General features: G+C 46.3%; 1 protein-coding gene across 8 annotated transcripts in view; it reads right to left on the reverse strand.

The window, feature by feature from the left end:
- Positions 1-7417: 7417 nt before the first annotated feature.
- Positions 7418-22034, reverse strand: part of LMO1 (LIM domain only 1) — an 86727-nt gene continuing 72110 nt past the window's right edge. For all 8 annotated transcript variants that reach the window (XM_068944991.1, XM_009684706.2, XM_068944993.1 and 5 more), the window contains 2 exons: positions 12306-12431; positions 7418-7868 (listed from right to left, as the gene is read on the reverse strand). In XM_068944991.1, coding sequence (XP_068801092.1) covers positions 7763-7868; positions 12306-12431 — 232 coding nt within the window. In that variant the 3' untranslated portion in view covers positions 7418-7762. The remainder of the gene's footprint in view (positions 7869-12305; positions 12432-22034) is intronic.

Genomic DNA, 22034 nt, shown 5'->3' on the forward strand with positions numbered 1-22034 from the left:
CTGGAGGCAGCTCCGCAGAGCCCGTGTGCGCTTGACACACTGAATAATCTTCCCTGGCATCTGCTGCCTTTCCCTGCAGAGCTACTCTGGTCATCACATCCGTGGAGAGTGCGTTTGCCTGATGAGCAGGGGTCCAGCACAGCTTAGCGACAAGGAGAGGTGCAAACTACGTACGTTGTCCACCACTGGAAAATGAAAGGGGCAAACTGACAGCTTTTTGCTCTTGCCAAATTAAATTTATTGCGGTTAGTGTAATTTTCATTTCGGTAAGCTTCTGGGACGTAAGCTGCGTGTGGCTAGTCAGCAAGGTGATTTATACATTCGTATTTGGTGTATAATGTGAAAAATCTCTCTGCTGCAGCCCACAGGCATGTTACTGCACTGCCTGCATGAGCTTGAGGCAAGACACCACCTTTATCCCTTGGGAAGCAGCTCAGGGGCCACGGTGAGCAGGCAGACAGCCTTCTTATCTCGCGTTGGGTCCCAGGGGCAGACCAGAGGCGAGAAGCAACATTTCTAAGAGGTCTTGTAGTCCAGCATCGCTTTAATCATGGGTGTGGACTTTGAGCGCTTAGCTCCCATTTTCCGTGGTTTTGGGGACCCACAGCTCAGGGCTGCCCACAGCATCAGATTCTCCCAGGAAAGGGCCGGGGACTTTTCTTGCTGACGTAGATGGGATGTGTCCAGAACGGTCTGTGTTACCTTTTCTCGCACCGTGCACATCATGTGTGTTTCCACTATCACTCTGCTCAAGCAGAGCCTGCTCAGTGTCTGTGTGCAGCTGCACTTCCCGCTCTGCTCTGGGCAGGTATATGAGCATATGTGTACGTATGTATATATGTGTGTATATATGTGCATCTATATGTATCTATATATACACATACGTGTGTGTATATATACACACACACGCTCTACCTTAAAACACCCTTTCTAGGGGCTTGTGTTTACTGCAGCCCCCCAATGCAGTGCAGCAGAAGTTAGCCCAAGCTTTCCCCCCTGGCCTGGGTGTCCTTTGGGTCCGTGCCTGAGGATCTCCTCCCTGCTGCCCCCCCAGTCAGACCCTCAGGGCTGCTGGCAGCGAGGGCAAAGCTGTGGCAACCTGCCGGGGGGCTGGGCCGGGGGCGCTGTGTCCTGGCCTCGGCGCGGGCGCCGGGGTCCTGCGCTGCTGCCGCGCTTTCGGCACAGTGACTCTGCTGCCAGAAATCGATGGCCGAGGCCTTTCGCGCGCTGGCGCCCGTCAGAGACCCCCCTCGCGGCCCGCGGGCGGCCGGGCCTGAGGGTCCGGCCGAACGCACCGCGCCGCAGTGTCTCCCTGGAGGCTGCTGTCCCTCCGGAGCGCCGTTTCGGGCCACCTGGCGACGCAGCCCCCTCCCTGGGCGCGCAGGGCCTGGCGGGCCGGACAAGGCCACGCAGCAGCCTTCCCCCTGCCCCAGCCCGCCGCCCCCGCCGCCGCGGCTGGCCTGGGGGCAGCGAAGCGCGGGGCGGCCGCCCTCTCCCAGGGCCGGCGGAGGCTGCGCAGGGAGCCGGGCTGCCTGCCCCCCGCCGCGGGGGCGTTCGTGCTCCCGCTCCGGCGACGCTTCGCTGTGCGTTTTCTGGCAGAACCGATCCACGTTCTTAGCGTTTACATTTCTCACAGTAATCTACAGAAATTCAGTGTTTTCCTCTCTGACTGCTCCCCCCCCCCATAACTACCCAACGTCCTGCCGTAGATCCACAACAAAACCGTGTTTCCAGCCCGTCCTTCCACCTTGTTAACTGTGTTTTCTATCAGGTGCTTTCCAAAAACCTTTTTTTCAGCACCAAAAAAAAAAAAAAAAAAAAAAAAAGAGAAGGGCAACAGACCTGACCGACGACGTCTCCGGCTGACCAGACCTGTCCTGGCGTCGCTCAGCGCTGGGCTGCCACAGGCAGCGCGAGGCGGACGGAGGGGGCCGCTCGGCCCCTCTGAGCTGAGGCACCTCCGCTGGGCCCAAGTCCCCCCCCCACACACCCCCGAAACGGGACCTGCTGCTGGGCATCGCCCTCCCTGGCTGTCCCAGGCCAGTAACGTACGTTCAGGCGAGTAATTTTTTGCGCTGTTGCGGTGGTGCGCACCCATCCCCACAGTAGGCAATAACGGGGAGACCCGGGTAGACCTGGTGGCCGACCGTGTTCTGCCTAGCAACCAGAGGTGATTGGAGGAGGCGGCTCACCGCCACCCACCACCTCAGGCACACCTGTCAGTTCCGGAACCTTCTGGAACCGGCTGGAACCTTCTGGAACCAGCCGGAACCATGGCGGAGGTGCGAGAATAGGGGCTAAACCGCAGGGGAAGAGGCGTTCACTCGGTGGGGGAGGCTGCTGCTGCTGCTCTGGGAGCCCTGGCTCTGTGGCTGGGGGGGGGGGGCTCCCCCTTGGGAGCGGGGCGCTGCCCAAAGACTGGCAGGCGTGAGGCAGCATCGAGAGGGCTCATGGGGCGGTCAGGGCGAGCGGGTGGTCCCGCAGAGGGGAGAGCGGCTCCTGCCAGCATGCCGGCGGACTCCTTTTCCCTCCGGCACGGGGTTCAGTACGGGATGGTGAGAGACGCAATAGGTGGTAATACCTGGAGCACGTCTGAATGAACACCAACCTCTGCGTAAGTAGGCTGAATTGTGCACTTACCTCTAAATCAGTTGTGTTGTTGGCTAATTGCTTTCTTATATCGCTTACTGTTTTCCTATATTGCCTTGTTTTTTCCTGTTCATTCCCCTTTGCGAACAGCAAAAATTCCTGGGCGGACACCGGAACCTGTTGCAGTGCAGCGGTTTGATAAATCGTTCGTTTAAACACGAAGCGGTTCTCATCTCGTTCCACCGCCACAGCTGTCAGCTTAGGGAGGGAGGTAAACCCAGGCCTCAGCAACCGTAGTTCTGCCTTTCCTGTCGCCTCAGCGCGAGCGGCCTGCCGAGCCCGGGGCCGAGCGAGGGCACCGTCCTCACGGGCAGCGCTGGAGCCTGGCGCCAGCGGCTGCCGCCTTTCCTCCCAGGGCCAGCCAGGCACCTGGCTTCGGCCGAGGTCTCCATCCAGCTCAGCACGATGCTACAGCTGGAGACCAATGTTGACATCTAAGATGCTTTTAATGGCTAGAGTCTGGGCCATTCTGGGAAACGGCTTTTTAGCATTTGTTTTGCAGTCTTTGCTGTTGGCTCTTCCAAAAACTGGTCGTGAGAAGGCAGCCGCTTGCCGCGCTGGCAGGAAAATCTCAGACAAATGCAGCGCGCGAGGTGAAGACCAGCACGCAAGCGGTGCGTAAATGCCTCAGGAATCGGCCGATGTTGGAAACGTCTGCTGTTGTGCCCATATGTCTGCTTATTTCCATACTAAAGACATTTACTGTATATGTTTGCCACAGGGGAAAACTGCTGTCTACAATTCAGCTAGATTACTGGAAGAGGAGCACTGTTATTTGTATTATTCCGAATATTGCATTTCCAGGACCTACGATACGGCTTTTGAAATACTTGCTCAAACTCGGCACTCCCCCCCCACCCCCTCGCCTGCCAGTTAGTGCAAATGCCTCGTTATGCCGTCTCCCCTTCGGAGCTGCTTGCTGTTATCAGAGCAAAGCCCCGCTCGGAGAATTGCACAAAACAGCATGAGCCCTTTCTCTTTGGCATCAAGAAATACAGTTTATAGGCCAATAAGAGAGGGATGAAATGCAAATATAGCATTTCTTGTAAAGTAAATTAAGCTAACAACGAGGTAACAAACTGCTGTTAATATTAGATTAACTTGTTTGGCAAGATAGGGAATGAGGAGAGCTGGATCGTCAATAGCTGAGGGTTCAATAAAGCTAATGCTGTTCAGGGAAGTATAACAGCCGACTGAAACACAGACGCACACAACAGCCGGGTTGGAGGCCAAGCCAGAATCTATACAGCAGTTGCACCAGCATTAAGGTTAAGTAGAAAAGAAACTGAGATTTTTGGTTGTTTTTAGATGCTGGCTTGTTTTTAATCTCAAAATTGGACCGTGCTGTGATCAGCTATTACACCTTAAAAAAAAAGAAGAAGAAGAAAAGAGCCTAGATTTTAACATTTGTAATATGAACTTAAATGCCACTTTGATCTAAGATAAGGAGGCAAATGGCAGATTATTCAGAAGTTAAAGCCAGTTGCATGCGTTTGGCAGCGATCCTGATGACTTTTAAGACTTATTAAGGCTGATGCAGAGGGGTCACTGACAGCGGTCCTCTGAACGCAGGGACTCGGGCAAAAGCTTAAATGTCAGACTATATGCCACTGGTCACTAAACTGATTAAGCAGTGGTTATCTTTAGCAGTAAAAAGGCTATCTGCTAATACTAAATGATTAGACTCTAAAATGCCATTTACTCTGCTCTGATTCCTCAAATGAATATTTATGCCAAGTGATGACTCTAACACCATCAAAAGGTTTCCATGTTCTGTTCTTTAGCGAATAAGTGATTATTCAACAGCAGGTCTGCACTCTAGCACTTGTTTCTATTAAGCAAATTTGCAGTGTTCAGACAAAAAAATCCATGATTGCATTTTCCTTTCTGGGCTTTTTGTTTTTAAAGACATTGTACTTTCAACAATCTCAGGAGCATGTACCGTGGCACATGAGGCCTTGTCCAATGCACAGACATAAAAAGGGTCATAGGCGTCCTGCATGATTTCTCTGGGTATTTTTGTGTAAAAGGAGCAGAACAGGACAGCAGTGGGACACTAAGTGGCTGCCTAAATCACTGCACAAGGCTGCAGGCAGGACTCCTAAGGGAAGTCATTGCCTGCGAATCTCAGGCCCCAGGTTTAACCAACCCCCAGGCTCCATTAAACACACACTGCTCGTCTTTTCAGTCAGCATCGGCCCTGAGACCTGAAGATGCTTGCCGATAGCTTGGGAGTGCCACAGCTGCCGTTAGCAGCACCGGCCCCCCCCGCCCCAGCCCCTCTGTCTGCGCTTTTTGCCGTTACCAAAATTACGGCAGTTCTGTTGTGTGGGTATCTTATCACAATACGGGGCCCGGATGTTTGCCTTCCCGTGTTATTATAGTAATCCCCCCCTTGGACCCTCTCCCTGAGGTTAGACCTTATTATAGGTGCTCCGACTTACCATTTGCTTCGAGCCATTTGCCAGTCCATGACCCAGTTTGTCCTCTGTGTCCTTGGGCTATCTTCTTCTCACGTTGCTTCCTGCTATATTGCCATGTAGCAAAAAACAAACCAAAAAAGCAAACAAGCCCTATCCCCATCCCAAAGCATCCTAATACCATTCTGTTTCCTACTCATTTTGATGCCATTCTGAATAAACTGTAAATATATCTTGTTACTTTATGGTAATGCAAAACAATTTTGGGACCCTTAATGCTCAGGACAACAAAATCTGTGCCTAGACCAGTTTTGACCAGCAAGGTGTAGTTTCCGTAACTTAGCTTTACCACTGCCCTACCAATACAAATTTCAGGAGAAAAATGCTCTTAAACGTCCAGGGTGAAAACTCTCAAAGAAGATGCATTTACTTTATGTGCTTATGGCCAGTATATGACCGAATCACAAAACCTTTCTAATCCAATGCCCCGCAGTGGGCTTCAGGCACTGGTGGCCCTCACGCGCTCCGCTGTGGGCAGCAGCGTTTCCACAGCCGTTTTCGGGCAGTGTGAGGACAGGCAGCCGGGGAGCTGAGAGCCAGCAGCATCTGAGCAGCTCTTAAAAGTTACGTTTTCTTCCTCCTTTCTTCTGAAGAAAGGAGACCACATAACCCCCAAAAGAATGCTTTAAGTACCATCCTATAAAGAACTTTTTAAAGCTAGTGCCAAAATGCTCCTTAAAAAATCTGAAATAAATCTAAATAAAACCCCGAACTTAAGTTGTTTTGTTCGTTATTGCTCCCATCCTCATCACAGGGCAGCATCCACGTGCTGTCATTGCATATGTATTTTGAACTACAGCAAAGCCATGGACATACGGTTAACGTGACTTTGGAGCATAAGCAAAGGTAAGGACAGGCTGGCAGCCTATTTCAAATCAGTTAAACGAAAAGTTTAGGTAACAAGCTATTCTTTCAGTAACCCTTGGCCATCTACAATAACCTCTAGAAAAAGAGTATCCAATCTACAGAGTTTCTTAAAAGACAAAAAAAAACCCCAACCCCCAAATGACACAAAAATGGAATAGCAATTCATTAAAAAAATCACTTGTTCTTTCAAAACGGAAAGGCATCAGTCATTTTATAATGGGTCTTCCCAACCCAAAAACATCTGTTTAGACAGGAGGAAAAAAAAAATCCACCCTGTTAATCCTCACATTTGAGGCCGATTCAGAGGGCAGGCAGCATTTGGAAGCACACTAGGTTTCTGGGGTTCTAATTTACCTCTCCTTAGCCAGCTTCCGCCACAGGTAGAGCAGCACCAAGACCCACCATATGCAGCATTCACAATTCAGAAAACACTTACGAGATTCAAGACCAGTAACCAATAAAGTCATGTTAAAAAAAAGTAATCGGTGTCTATTTATTAGAAGGAAAGGGCAAAAATAAGAAAAAGCAAGACAACAAAATAAAGAGAATTGCAGTCATCCTTCACAGCTGCTCGGTGCACCACGTTAAGTGACGCTCACTATACAAAGACATTTGTTTGGTACAGTCCAGTGTATCACACATGAATCGCGTAACCTTGAACACCACGGTACAAAGCAGCGCAGCGGGAACCCAACTCAGAGCTTTTCTGCAGGAGCTGGTTCAAAGGGAATCCGAGCGCTTTTGGGACGTGGGAGGTCTAAACACCCGGCAAAGGCAGCGAAAAGGGCTACAGAGCAGGCGATGCACCGGGCTGCATTTGAACCCTGACATTGGCTGTTGCAGCAGCTTAGACTTGGACAACTGATGCCCAGCAGAAAAACAGAACCACACGGCAAAGTCTGGAAATTAATATTCTAGTCAATCGCTGGGGGCACCTGCTGCCCGGGTGAGCGCGAATCTGTTCCTCAGAGGTCAAGCTGCAGAGATACGGCATTAGCCAGTCCAGAGAGCTCCTAATTGTAGCAGTGCTCTGTCTAAACTTGTGGATAGAGGTGAAAAGAGAGACAGTTCACGGCCAACAATTCAATGCTTCACAGTAGTTTTCATGGGACCTGACAAGCAGCACTGACAGTTCCCAACCTTCACCCGCATGGCTCGTTTCCTCCCTGTATACGTAACAGATTTTTTTTGGTGACAAATCTTCATGCAGATCAGACAGGTTTAATTTTGGAGCAGTGTTTATTCCTCCACTTTGTGTGTGTGTGTGTGTGTGTGTGTGTGAGAGTGTGTGTGTGTACACGCCTGTAGTTTTTATTCATGCAATTTCAAGCAATTTGAGTATACATTTTTCAAATGTCTGGTCAACATCAAACACAGGAAATACAGGCTTTTACCATATGAGGAACAAACCACAACTAAGATGACCAGGAAACATTCATAATTTTTAATTCACACCAGTAATAAAATTGCATTACATTTTTCATAAAATAAATGTTCCAGTTTATATACAGAAAACAGACTGTACAGAGCCCTCCCCAGACCCCAAAAACTCACAAACATACAGGCAATGCAGTGCTCAGCTAAGCAGGCACAACTGTACATCTAAAATTGTAACTGCTTTGTGTTGGGGGGGGGGGAAGTACTACAATGTATATAGTCCTTTCTGGACCAAGAATTAAAAAAATATTGCAGGCAAGCTGACGGACGCCCTCACTGCTCACGCGGCCAAACGTCCATCCCACAGTGCTTCAGCGAAGCAGAGTTTGCTACTGAACCTGGGACTCGAAGCTCCCGTTCAGCTGCCCTTCTTCATAGTCCATCTGACACAAGATCATGTTGTTCTTCAGGAAAAATTTGTCTCCCACACAGAATCTAGAACACAAAAATAATTAAGCAGACTAAATTTTAACAGGCTTTTGTAACTTGCCAATTTTATTATGGAAGAAAAGGACACAGAGGTTTAACTCTTCAAGCAGAAGACACCCAGCTGAAATACTAAAGGTAACATTTCCCTTTAGCTGCACCCAGGGGCTGGGACAAGGGGCTTGAAGGGAGTGTGGGTCTGGAGATGACACCTGGGACCTGAGTTCAATTTCCAGCTCTCCTGGTGACGAGGGGCCCTGGGAAAGCCAGTCCCCCCCCCCCCCCAACTCTTCCCTGTACGTGCTTTTGGGGTTTGCAGTCTACTTTTATGGCTCTGCAGCAGCCAAGCTCATCTCTTACTCTGCAATTGAACTAAGTGCCTCAGAGAGCAGCTCCCCATCTCTGCGGAGGCCTCCGAGCAGCTGCAGGTACTGAGGACAGAGGCAGTTAAGGAATTCATCCCAGCAGACGAGAGGTTTCCAAACTCTAAAAGTGGGAAACCAAGCAGGCTATATTACACAGAGTATCTGAAGTTTTTGCTGGTATCCATATTTCCACAGTTCCCTCAGGCGAGGCAGTATTTACACTAATTTATAGGCAAGGACTGGCTATTAAGTCCTTCCTCACCCCCTTGTGTACAGTGCTGAACAATAAATAGAAATTTCCTGATGGCTGGACTTCTAACCTTTATCTTCATTGAGTGAAGGGTAATGTTCTCTATATACCATGTAAATTGTTCTATTTGTATTAAAGTTGACAGAGAGGCTTGTGATATTTAACAATTTTATTTGACCATTAAGGTCAAAGAAGTTCCACATATAATATCTGAGAGGTGTAAATTGACAGCCAATAGCTTCTTCGCATTCCCTGCTTGCTTTAGAATTAGAAGTTAATCTTTATTTCTTAAGGTAACAAATGATGCTCCCTGAGCCCAGACCAAGGGCTGATTCGGGTTCAGCACAAGCCAACAGTGCGACAGCAAACCCCAGTGCCAGCCAGCACCTCCTGCCCCAGCGCCAAGGACCGCAGCAGTCCTCAACGGGTGCCCCAGGCCCCGCGCTGAGTGCTGGCTCTGAAATGACACCAGGGGCCTGCACGACCCCCTGGGGGTGAAACCCTTTCCTCAAAGAGACTTAACAGGCCTCTCACCCCTCTGTCCTCTGCTCTCCAGGCAGAGTTTTTGGCAGGGACATCGCCTAGTTCTCGTCAAAAATACTTTCTAGATTTGTAATCCGGGAAGCTAGAGGCACAGCATCATCCTAAAACTGAGTATTCAGTGCTACAAGAACAGCAGCGGTCATTTCAGTACTCCTTTATATGTCCTAGATGGGCACAAATTTTCTCCAGCTGGGCACCTACAAGCAGCTGATTAGCCAAGGCAGTACAGAGGGAGCTTGGGACTGCTTCGCACTTTATATGATTTCATTGGAGATCTTGTCTTCTCCCCCCCACGGCATGTGCTTTAGCAGTTCTGAAATTCCAGTATTTTCCAGTATCACAATTCTAAAAATTAAACCTCATTTTAAACTAACAGCTCTTAAGCTAAGAGCTGCACTGCACACGTTCTCCTGAAAACCACATCCCCCACCAGTAGGTTTACTCGCTATGAATAACAGACACAGCTGCTTGCTTTCTGCTACTTATCATTACCTTAAGTACAATATAAATCTTAAGGAACAGCAATGCAAAAATTACTCTTGCCACCAGCAGAATCAACAGCTGTCTCTTGCCAAATCTGCTTAGGGTCTAGAGGAGCAAAAGGAGGAAATGGAGAACTAGGAAGCGCGAGTGCGTGCGTGAACGGAGATGGGCAGAGAGTGGTACTCTTGAGCCCCCTGGGTGTTTTGAATACTGCTTTAGTATAAAATTTTTTAGAGACTTTGCTCTGATGGATTTAACCCTAAACACAGTCTAACACACAGCAGTTGGTTGGTTAGCTATAAAGAAGGGCGTGTAAGCTGTAAGAAAACTGAATGGAGAAAAGTCTTCATAATCAAGTATTTTCAGAGTTGGAGAAAGAGGTGGGGCTTCAAAGTCAGAACTGATTTTGGGATCCATCCCTGCAATTCTGACTTTAGGTTTACTGAAACACACTCATTTCAGTTCAGCTTCAAATGCTGCTCATTACAGGAACACAACCCTCCCGCCCTTTTGGGCCACAATCTCTAGAAGACAAGTCGCAAACCTTTGAAGGCTTCAGGTCACAGCCAAGAACACAATTTGCACATAGATCTACACCATCTACTCAGCTCATCTTTCCAAAAAACATTCATTTCAAAAAACATGTCCCCCAAAGTTGAACATATCTCCCTGCGCACCAAACAGTGACTGTCAGAGCGGTGGGATTACCCGTCCTCTCCTGTTCTGCGATGACAGTCTATGGAGGTTATTTTAAAGGCAGAGTAGGACTCCTCTCTGCACTGAATACAGCAACAACGTTAGTTATTTTGAAGGGAAGAGAGGAGTGAGTTGTTTTGGAGCCTTTGTAATAAAGGATGAAATTTAAAAGAAAAGATCTCTCATCCTGAAAATGAAAGATAGATGGAAAGACCACACTTTTCCACGATAAAAGCCAGCATACAGTAGGATTTCAATGACAAATTGTCATCCTACGTGAGCGCCCTGCACTCCTGCCTGCTTCCATGTGCAGGTTAGTGGGATTACTTGCCTCCTCTGGGAGTGACCCTGGAGATGCCCTACCCTAGCGCCGGCACAGCACTTGGGAGCACTGCTCTCCCACCCAGCAGCAGCGCCGTCCTCTGTCGGGTGAGGAAGCCCCGAGACCGAAGGCTGAGCCATGCAGCAGAGTGCAACGCTTCCCCATCCTGGAGGAAAAACCCTACAAACCAGCAGTTTCAGCTGTGCCTTGGGCAGGGAACATATTAGCTCTGCAAACACTCACAAGCTCCTAAACAACAATAAAGTACATTGCAGGAGCATATTCAAGGGCAACAAACGAGATCGGGCCACCAAAAGGTTTCGTGTGGCTTCCGGGAAGGTGCCTCTGTGCAAACCCACAAGCCACTAGATGTCACTGCCGCCTCGGCGCAATAACCCAGCGCGCCCGACAGTTTGATTTATGGAACTCGCCAATATTAATAGGAGAGTTTTCTGCCCCGAACAAACACCGTCTCTGTGTTCAATAACGTGACTTCAAGTAAAGCCACCTGAACTACAAACCGCACGCCTGAGTCTGCTCTTATGTGCACTGGCATGAACCAGGTGCAACTCCATTTATTTCAATGAACTAAACCACTGCCAAAGGAGAACGAGGCCCCACAGTCTGTATGTTCTTGTAAGTGTAATGAGGAAAGTGGAGAGGGTCTACGTGCACGCGCTGTGTGTTGCTGCACAGACGGACGGACACACTTCACTGGACGTCCCACAGCAACTTGTGCTTTAGGGTGAGCAATGGATTTTTTTAAGTCAGGCTTTTAACTTGACTTGACAGCATTAGGCTCTGCATCGTCCCATGAGTTTTGTCATCTCTCTGTTCCCTCATTGTATCTCTCACGCTTTCACAGACATGGGCTGAAGCACTGCCTTCTAGTCTCCCCTTTGGGGGAGACAACCACAACTCTCAGGACGTGTACTGTATCATGTAAGCGCAGCCTCTGGGCACCGGGCAGTTACTGGAGCCTACATAAATAAGCAGCAAGAATGACAAGCACCTTCAGTCCTGTTTTGGACAAGGATGGATGTACATATCAAAAAGCGATAATGTATTACGTCTGGCTCAGTGGGCTTCCAATCTGCCTACAATCACCAACAAACAGGGCACTGTGAAGATTTTTCACAGCCCTCCCAAATTCAACTGGCTACAGGTAGCCCGAGGGAAGACTACGTGCGTGACCCTTTACTATACGCTTTGACATGCATTCTTCATTGTGTACGACGCAGCAGAAATACACAAGCCCTGTTTAAAGTCACACCTCCAGGAACCCCTATTAATTACACAACAACTAAAGGGACTAGTTTCTAATGCTGGAAAGAGCTTAACTAGGGGATATTTCTCCTTCCCCTCCCTCCAGCTTCTTGGCTGTCCCCATTTTTGAGCCTGTTAGAAACCTGATTTAAGAAAAACAATGCCAGTTTGCCAGAGAAGATCCTTCCTCCATCATCAGTGTTCTGCAAACGGGGTAGGTGCTGAAAGGATGCCAAAGCAGTTTGTTTTATTTAGCAGCAGCTGTGCTGCATATAACAGTGTCCAGATCTGCAGTCTTTACCCCTCCCTGCCCCCAAATCCCAACAAGTCCAAGGGGATTTGCAGTGAGTAAAGGGGCTACAGGTACTAACATGCATCACACAGGTCAGCCTAATAAGCCCACGAACTCATGCTAGCAGGCTGCCAGACCCAGAAAGGTATCACAGATCAAACATTTCCCTATTTTGTTGGCAAAGGTACAAATTAGTTTGTGTTTGTGTGTATAATAACTGTGTCCTCACCGCTGGTTGCAGAGCTGACAGGCAAAGCAGTCCAAATGGTAAACATTATCTCTGGCCCTCATCACCATCTCAAAGGCAGGGATCAGTTTACTGCAGGCAGCACAATTCCCGGTGGTACCAAAGAGCCTGCCAAAGAAGCACAATCATTAGAAGCCATTTTAATTAAATGGTGGAAGGACTAATTAAGTGTAATTAGCAGTATCAAATACTGTATTGCACCAATAAATAGAAGTTGCAGTCTCCATTTCGCTGACCAACCAGCGTGCGGGAACTTGGGATAAAACTGCCTGGTGAGCAGGCTCCGATTGTCAAGATGAAACTTCATTTGGTTTGTGAGCCTAAGGCTAATTTGCTGTCTAATGGAGAAAAGCATTAAACACTTAGATCTCTATTTTGGGGCTCACAAAATTTCAGTCAAAAACTATTCGCTGCTTGGCGGCGCTGGGGCAGGCTCTCCGAGGCAGCCTTCCTCCTCGGCACCCCCTCACCCCATTGCTCTTCGCTGCGATCTAGCGGAGGGAGGCAGGCTGGTGGCACGCCAGCCGCTCACAACAAGACACAGAAGACTTGCAAACTTTGCCAACTCTGACAGGCAAAAGCTATAACATAACTTGGGAAGAACCTTACTTACCTGCTGTTCAAAACGAAAGAGCACATATTCTCCTGTGATGAGTAGAACGGGATTTTGCAAAGCATTTCAGAGAGCAATCCCTCTTCCCACCGCCACGTCCCTCCTGGGGACGCTAAGCCCTTGCACCCCAGCATGAACAGCCCGCTCTGCCGTTCCACGCCAGCTCCCTGGGCCTCGAGGACAGCCCCTCAGCATGGGAAGCTTTGCCATTTTCATCTCCGCATTCGCTATCTGTCTCCCCAGATGTCTGCTGCTGTTACGGCTCCCGCAGGGGGATTCAACCAAGACCGCAGCATCCTTCCCCCGGCCCCGTTCTCGAAAACATCCCTGCAGACCTGCATGTGTGCCAGGGGCAGCACGCCACTGTTATGTTAAAGCCACAGGAACCAGTCAGGGCATGAATCAACAGGCCAATAAAACCAGGTTTCACCCGAGACTGTGGTCAGTGCACATATGGTTAGCGCTTTGCTTAGCAGAAGATAAAAATCTTATTCTTGGAACTACGAGGCTCCAGACGTATCGCTGCTGCTCATCACTAGCTCTGCCTGTGGGTAACGCACCACTGCCTGCAGACGTAGCTGGGCTCGTGGGCTGCTTCCAGCCACTGGTTCTGGCTGAGTCCACAACGTATAGACAAGATGCACCAGGAAAATCTATAACCAATTTCTAAACCTGCAATTTGCCAAGCTAATCAATACTAATTATTATTGGCCAGTAATTATGGACTAAAACACTTGGTAACATTAGAGAAACCTCCACATAACTCTCCCCCCCCCCCACAATGCTGCAATATCAAAGTTAGCTTGGTCCTGAGTTATAAAACATAGTTTGCCCTCATTTTTCATTAGCAGTTGTATGAGTGGTCTTTCATTACACCTTTCTGGAAGACCCCAAGATTTTTTCTGAAGAAACAGCAATACGTTTTCCCCGGAAACTTAATGCAAACTTGGGCAAACCTGCAGAAATGCCTGTGCTACCGTGACTCAAGACAAATGTTGCAACGGGAGTACCAAGCACGCTTCCTCTAAGACTCCATCCGAAAAGACAGAACAAAATCCCACGTAGATACACAGCCCAGTTGCACTGGCAAATTCGCTACCTATCCATGCAAAACGTAATGGGCAGCTGTTTCTCCCTGCAAGCTGACCCCCGGCTTGCTCCTGCTCCTGCCGGCTGGCAAGAGAGGCAGCTGGGGGCAGCGCCAGGTTCCCTAACGCGAGCCGACTGTGCTGAAAAAAACGTGACATGGAAAGTGCACCGGTCTCCACCCTGAAATGGTCTGGCCCTCACACAGGAGCCGCTCGCAAATCACAGCCACTAGCAGACATCTCTCCCATCCCTTCCCCAAGGTAACTGCCCCCCTTCGATGAGTACCGCACGTCAGCCCAGCAAGAACAGCCAGCTCTGCTGCAGTTCTGTCATCTACCGCAAAACAAGGCATACGGTTTTAAGAGTATCTAAGTCACAGCAAACTTAGAAAATGAGCCCAGTATCTCAGGCAGGGAAACCGGGAGGTTAATCCTAGATTTGCTCTGTGACCAACACTGCTATGAGCACAAGTATAAAATATCCATTATTCATTAGCATCACCGTTGTGTGGAGCTCAGTCTAGATTAAACAAAATAAAGGGGCCCCAGACAGCACAATTTGCATTGTTAAGCAGGCGCTTTTCTTCAGCCTTCAAACAGGAGACTTTTCTAAATGGAAATGATGGGGAAATTGGGACAGATGTTCACTTAACTATTTAAACAGTTAGCTTAAGAAACATGAAAAATGTATTTGGCATCGCATTCACCTGTCCCCTTTCAGGGGTTTGGGGGTAGAACAATTGTTAAACAGCTTTGAATGTTTGCATAAGATCTGAAGCTTATGTTCGGTCCAGCTGAAATCATGTTGCCTTCTAACGTCTACACAAACGTAGCTTCCAGCTAGTCAGCACGCTAATCTTTTTCTTTTCCATCAACTTGCACAGTCCTCCATCCCCTCCCTTTCCCAACAGATGAACATTTCACACTTATTCTAGCACTTCCTAATTTTAATCTGCTTTTCAGGGGGTGATTTAGAGCCCTGTATGTTCACCACGGTTCTAAAAATATGCTCTAACTTGTAGCTCAGTGAACACAGACTCTCCTCCCCCCCTTTTTTTCTAATCTGCTAGAAGAAAAGCAAAATGAACAAGGACTTTCGCCTTTCTGTTTTGTTTTTAAAAAATTGCCACCTCTGATACTTACTTACCCAGAGGCTACATGAGCTGAAACTTTCTGAGGTGGGGAGCTTAACATTATTGCAGGAGGGAGAGAAGACAAGAAGCAGGAAGAAAATCTTCTACCAAAACTCCCATCTGCGGTTAAATTTAAAATAACCCCACATGAACACACTCATCTGCATTCTGTCCCCCAGACACCTTCACAACAGATGCAATACTCTCTCACAAATTCACACAAGCAAAGTTTAAGCGCATTAGAGAAATCTATCAGAAGATGCTCAGAATCTACTTACCAGCTTGGAGCTATTGGCACAAAAGAAGAATATAGACGTTGTTTTGCTTCTTCTATAAAAACCTTTCTTTCATTTCCCTTTTGAAGTTAAAAGGCAACAATTTTTAAGTACAGATTTCTTCTCTCTTAGGTAACGGAAGACCTGGCCAGCTTGTAAATAAGCACAGACTATGCAGATTTAAAATTTAACACAATTAAACTTTTACCCTGTGGTAGTAATTATGTTTAATGGCTCTCAGCCTGAACTTAACCATGGCTATTGTTGTCAGCCAGTCTAAAAGCAGGAGTTTGTCCAAGGACAATTTTCTGTAGTTTACAGGCACACTAAAAACCCCGTTATGCTCTTGTCTGATTGGCCATTGATGTCACTGCGTATAGCAAAAATTAAAGCTAATTGGCATATGGGAGCAGCAGTGAATACAAATGAATTGATGGGAAAAGAGGGGAGCGCTCTTAGAAGTAGCATGCAGCTGTCAACGGATGCTTCCTATGGAAAGACTTGTCTGGATTGAAGAGCAATCTTCTGTACAGTTATCCAGAATTCACCAGTTCCAAAGAAATGCCTGACGTTAATTCAGTGTATAGTAAAATCATCATCACTCTACAGCTTTTGGAGGAGAAGAGAAGAGCCAAGGGTCCTTACTGTAGGGAAAACATGAAGAAACTTCTCACAAGAGGTGTAGCACCTCTTTAAAGATTTTTCCTTCCCAGAGCATAAATGCAGGTTGGCTACACTGAGGAACCGGTTATCTATTTCCGTCACCATTAAAAACAACAACCTATTTTATTCCCTGGCTACGAGGAAAGAGTACCCCTTTCTTACCTTCTCTCTAGGCCAAGGTCTGACTAGCTAATAGCTTGCAATCAAGAAAGAGGGAAAAAGCCTTCCATCCAGATAAAGAGTAAAAATTTTGGAGCTGTTGACTTCACAGGAGGAGAAAAAAAGAGGAACTAGAAGCACGTACAAATAACGAATGGTGCAGAATGGATTGGTTGGGAGTTTCAATCTTCTTTTTATTTTTTTTAAACACAACATAAGCACAAGGCATAAGTTCAAAATTAAACAACTGAGCTGAAACTGATAATTCCCCAATAAAATAGGCCTTGTCACCACCGACAGGTAAGAATTAAGAGCTGAAAGAAGATTACACACTTATCAGATAAGCATCTACATTCGCAGATATCTTGTATACCTCCTAAATATTTATCTATATATTCATATATCCAGATTATCTGGCTACACAGGTTTTCAAAGAGCTACTGAACCCCATGCTCATACTCTCTTCAACTAGTAGGTGGAACTGGTTTTCCCATGCACTTTCCTTACGTTTCTGCTGTTGTTTATTTCCTAGATTCATCAAGACCTACTCTAGATAAAGACATGTTTTACATGCCTGAATTTATTGCCATACAAGATTTTCCCCCTACCATTTGAAACAACTAGTCTTCAACCAGGCACACTCTTAACAGCTTACAATCAGTATTTTTCCCAAAACTATACATCCAAGGATATTAGAATAAGAAATATGCTGAGATACAAGTCTGATTTGACAAAAGTATTGAACACGCCAATAACTGCAGCAAAAGCCTGAACATCAGTTAAAGAGATAAAAAGAGTAAACTCAAAAGCAACTTGAGGCTCAAGGTTCCCAAATTCCCTGTAATCACCCTTTGTGTAATATTCAAGTAAATCATTTGTTTCTCCTTGCTACTGTGAAAAAGCACAGAAATCAGATAAAGATATTGTATTAGCCATAGGCATTTTGGCACGGTAAATATATATTAGTTGGTGCACCCTCCTTTCCAGAATAATATTGTCACTCCTGCAGTGGAAAGTCATGTCAGTCAAAGGAAAGGAAATGCATTTTGATACTAATGAAGTTGGTCAAGTCGTCCTTTCATGATGCCTCCAAGTGCAGTTCAGAAGAATTTACATCTTGCATGCCAAAGGGGTTGTCATTCATGGACAGCTAAACAGGAGGAGCTCAACCAGTGTAGTATAAAAAAGCCCTCTGGTTGGGTGACCACACTAGCTCACAGATTACTGGGCATAAACTTCAAGGTTGCTCAAGGATGTCTGTCTTCAGCTGGAGAACTCACATGAATGTTCACTTAATTGTGACTCCTTCAGTCTCTCCCTTTCTATTTTGGGGATATTTACAGTTGGTGCTAGGACTCTGATAAAAGGTAGAAGACGTCCTTGTCCTCTTCCCCTGCCACAGCCTTCCTATGGTAAAACTGATGCCGCTGACATTAGAACCCATCTTGGCCGCCTCAGCCACTGCTGCACACACGTGGTGCCATGTTCTCTTAGGGGAGCTGTTTAAAAACAGCTGTCAGAAAACTGCCAGTTTGAAAGTGCTAGAGGCATGTTAGTGCATCAAAGCCTGGAAGAATTACTCCCCACAAGCTTTCCTCCTCGTTGGGAGGTTATGGAGGACAAGATAAAGAAAAAAAGAAAAAAGCCAATGAACAAACTAAGCATGTCTTGTTTACCCTGGAAAGCTTGGGCTGCGGGAAACTCCTGGACCAACTACTATGGAGAAAAAGATCTGTGCTTTAACAGCACAAAGCAGAACAGTGCCGCCAAGACACAATGTATTTTGAGCCTAAGTAATTCTCCTTGATGTGTAAAGATACCAAGTGTAGAAGTAGGGGTATCCTATGTAGCATGTAAGATGCACTGTTGCCATGCAAGAAGAGAATTTCAATTTAGGAACATTTTTAGGTTCTGAGCAGACACCATTTGTTCAGCCACACTGCGTTTATACCTCTTTTCCTCACAAGCAAAGAGTACTTCTGGGCATAAACACACTGAACGTGTCCCTTGAAAAGCAGATCATCACCTAACACTGCATGCTGTTGATGCATGTACGCACACTATGTTCTTATTGCGGAAAAAACAAAATATGCTCTTCCCTGATTCCAATACGTTTCAGTTTCTGCAGTCTGAAGCTACACTGAGGAGCATTACTGATGTCTGACGGACTAGTTTAAACTTTGCTATTTTTGGTATATGGTCTTCAGTTTCTGAAGATTAGTGCTTAAATGGGCAACTCGCTGTGACTCTCTTGTTTAGTGCCTTCATTATTGACGTGCAGAAGCCCGCTAAAAGCAAGGTATTTGCCTGCATTCTTCTGCATCAGAGAGAAAATACTTCCGTGTCTTAGTACCATCACTTTTCATATTCTGTAGCAATAATAAAAGCTGCACATTTGCTAGATACAGGACACTTCATCTAAAGGGATCCCAAAGCAATTCACTAACAACTAGTTTCACTAACTGAAACTGCTTCTGACATTTGAAGCAGAACAAAACCGAGTATCCAAAAACTGGAAACCACAATAATCGTGGTTTGACTTATTTGGACCAGGAACTGTCCACATGGAGTGCAGTAAGGATGGAGTTAAATCTTCCACGATACAAGGAGCGCTCTGCAGGCATCAGCGCCAGGGGAAGGCGGTTCTGCTGGGACGTCTCCATCCCCCTCGGAGGGGCATGCAGGGTTGCAGAGTTCTTGCACATCAGTCGGAGGCACCAACTCCATACTAAGGTTGCAGTACTGATGAAAAATGCATGGAAATTTAGTGAAATGAATTTCTATCAAGTCCACTGAGAACAATATCAGGGCTTTCCAGAAAGTCTTTCACTCCTACTGATTTGCCATCATTTTTTCAGGCAGGTTTTGAGGTTTCTTTGGAATCTAATTAACGTCCTAATCAGTTTAAATGATCAAAAAAAAAAATACACTCGCAAGCTCTAGCAGCATATCATATATGCAGAAGTGATCGTTCTGTTTCTGTCAAAGAGAGTCTGACTTGCCTTTGCTTGCATGAGTGTAACACGCCACTAGAACTGGAGTAAAAAGGAAAAAATTCTTCATTGTTCTTCATCAGCACATCACACTAAATTCAAGTTGTCAGTTCCTCCCGGGAAACCCTGATACAACAGCCAAACAATCACAGCAAACTTGGTGAATGTTTAATTACGGCTCAGAACACGTATTTGCTGTTTGTAGGGTCTGAGGAATCTTCAGAGCAGCATACTGAAGTCCTCTATCCCAGAAGCAGTTTATTCAATAGCATTTGCTTATCAAAAATAATTAGAGGTAGAAACGCTGGAGCTGTGATTATGAAACAAATGGTAAATCTATTTGCTCAGACAAAAATGTATCGAAAGATACGTCTAGACACAGCTGGAGACTGAGGTGATATTGCAAGGATAACAACTCAAGATCCAATTTCATCTTTCATGATTAAAAAATGAGCAAGAAAGTGTTTTATGAAATGTGAAGGTTAACAAATGTTCCTTCACAAGCAATGACGACAGTTTATCTTTTGAAACAAATGATTTGGCTATGGTCTGCTAGCAGTTCCTGAAATACGCTTGAAAAATTTCTTCTAAAAGCCCACTGAGGGCGAGCACACACAGCAGAGAACCCAGCACCTTATGTGACACCCTGGCCCGCTCTGCAGCAGTGCCGACACAGCGTGCCCAGAAGCAGCCGTGCTCCTGTCACACAGCCCTGCCCCACGCAGATGACCAAGGCCACAAGTTAAGCCTTGTCCCCGGCCTCAGCTGCTCAGTGAACGCAGGGATCTTCGCCGACCACCACGGCACAGGGTCTCTGCTCCCGAGGACAGCTGCCCAGCAAAGACCACACCTGAACACCTGCTCCAGCCAAATTTCTAGGCTGCCCACAACTCCCAGGCGTCCTTTCTGGTACAATATTAGTACAATACGTGACACTGGTCTCAATCAAAGACATATAGAGAAAGTGGCCAACAATTAATTCCTTTCACTCTCCTCCAAATAAAGTACTCACTTTTTGGTGCGAGTACAGTGTGAACCACCAAAGCTTATTTATGGGACTGAATTCTGATAAAATTTGGCAAGTAAAACAAATATCATGAGTTTGTTTAGCCAGGAAAAAAGGGGGGGGGGAAGATGTGGATATAGGCTCTAAAATTATTAAAGGGAAAGAATTAAACATGATGGGAATGGATAATTGCCCAACAAGAAAAACACAAAATATCAGGAGTGAACTGACAATAGAGAAGATGACGACAGCAATTTTAGTTTCTTCTACTCACAAAACTAACAGTTAAAAACAAGAGAGAAATAAATATTCTGTGTAGAAAGCAATCAAAGATGTTTTGAAGAAAAAAATGGCTTTATAGTTTCATAAAATAATGGACTCCATAGCACTTTACCAATTCCTATTCTATGATGCTAGAAGACTTATCTAGCAGCAAGAGAATAGAATGCAAAAGTGTAGCAGAACCCCAAAAAAGCATATCAACATAAATTTATTTATCAGCAAGAATGCAAAACATCACAGCTATAAAGCTGGCTGAACAGCTGAACGTCTGCTAACAACTGCATTACAAAATTAGCGTTGTTGCTTCCTGCCTCATTCTTGGTCACGTTCCCTGGGACACAAAGACTATGCTGCACTTCAAGCAAAAACAGATCTGAAATATTTCCAGTAGTCAAAGCAGCTATAAGAGACTAAATTAAGAAAGGAGAAAAATATTTAAAGTAGGAAGTACTAAAAAAACGATAGAAATTAGCTAGCAACAGAATGGATCTATCTACAGCCCTCGGAGGTGGTTAAGACTCGTCAGAGATCTCGATCTAGAGAAGATTCTGCAGCCAATCGACGTGCTCAGCGCCTCTAGTGATACACACAGACTACTCGCATTATTGCTCACAATATCTAAAATTTCTTCAGCACAGAGATTGTCTGACCCAGTTTTACGGGGCTACACAAGTCTCTACTTCACAATTTGACCATGCTGCACAACATACCAGCAGACTCCCATCCTGGATAACAGGACATTATTCTAGCCTGACAAATGGAGGCAGAGGAGCTGGAAGACCCCTTTCAGGCACAGAAAAAGTTTGCTTCAGGGACCACACTTAACTATTGCTACAACAGAAGCTGCATAGACATGGTAAAACACTAGCCTCAGCTGCTGCCTTCCACGTTTCACCCCACGACTTGCCCTCTCTTCTCAAAGACTGCATCTGCAATTCGTGGCCTCCCTCCTAATTTTAGCACACCTGCTGGCACGCCCCAGCGAGTCTAGCTGTCTAAGCACCCAGTTCGAAGATCACAAACCAAGCTTTTCCACCTCAGAGCAGCATTGTCAGGATAAACCAACAGAAGAACGAGATGCTCCACAACTACAGCGATAAGCAGGTTCTTGTAAGTGTAACAGCATTGCCACACTCTCCTTTGGCTATTCTAAGGCGCCTGATTCGAAGCTGTACATTATTTTTGTTACAAAACTAGAATAAACCAAAATCAATACAATGCTCATTACATGGAGGAAATACTAGGTAGCTCATAGATCTCAAAAAGCAAATGTAAATGGGAATTACTGCCCAGCAGACATATTTCCAGTAGGGTTCTGCAACTCTGAGTATCTTTCTTTCAGGTCAGATTTAAAAAAAAGAAAACAAAAAGCACTGTTTATCAAGTGCACGAATGACAAAGTCTGGAGAAGTGATAAATAATGAAGAGGAGGATGACTGATGGGGAGAGCTGGATCACTTGGCAAGCTGGGTGTAAACAAGCAATGTGTTTTAATACAA

The sequence above is a fragment of the Struthio camelus genome, chromosome 5, assembly GCF_040807025.1.
Source record: "Struthio camelus isolate bStrCam1 chromosome 5, bStrCam1.hap1, whole genome shotgun sequence".
NCBI classification, from domain to species: Eukaryota; Metazoa; Chordata; class Aves; order Struthioniformes; family Struthionidae; genus Struthio; species Struthio camelus.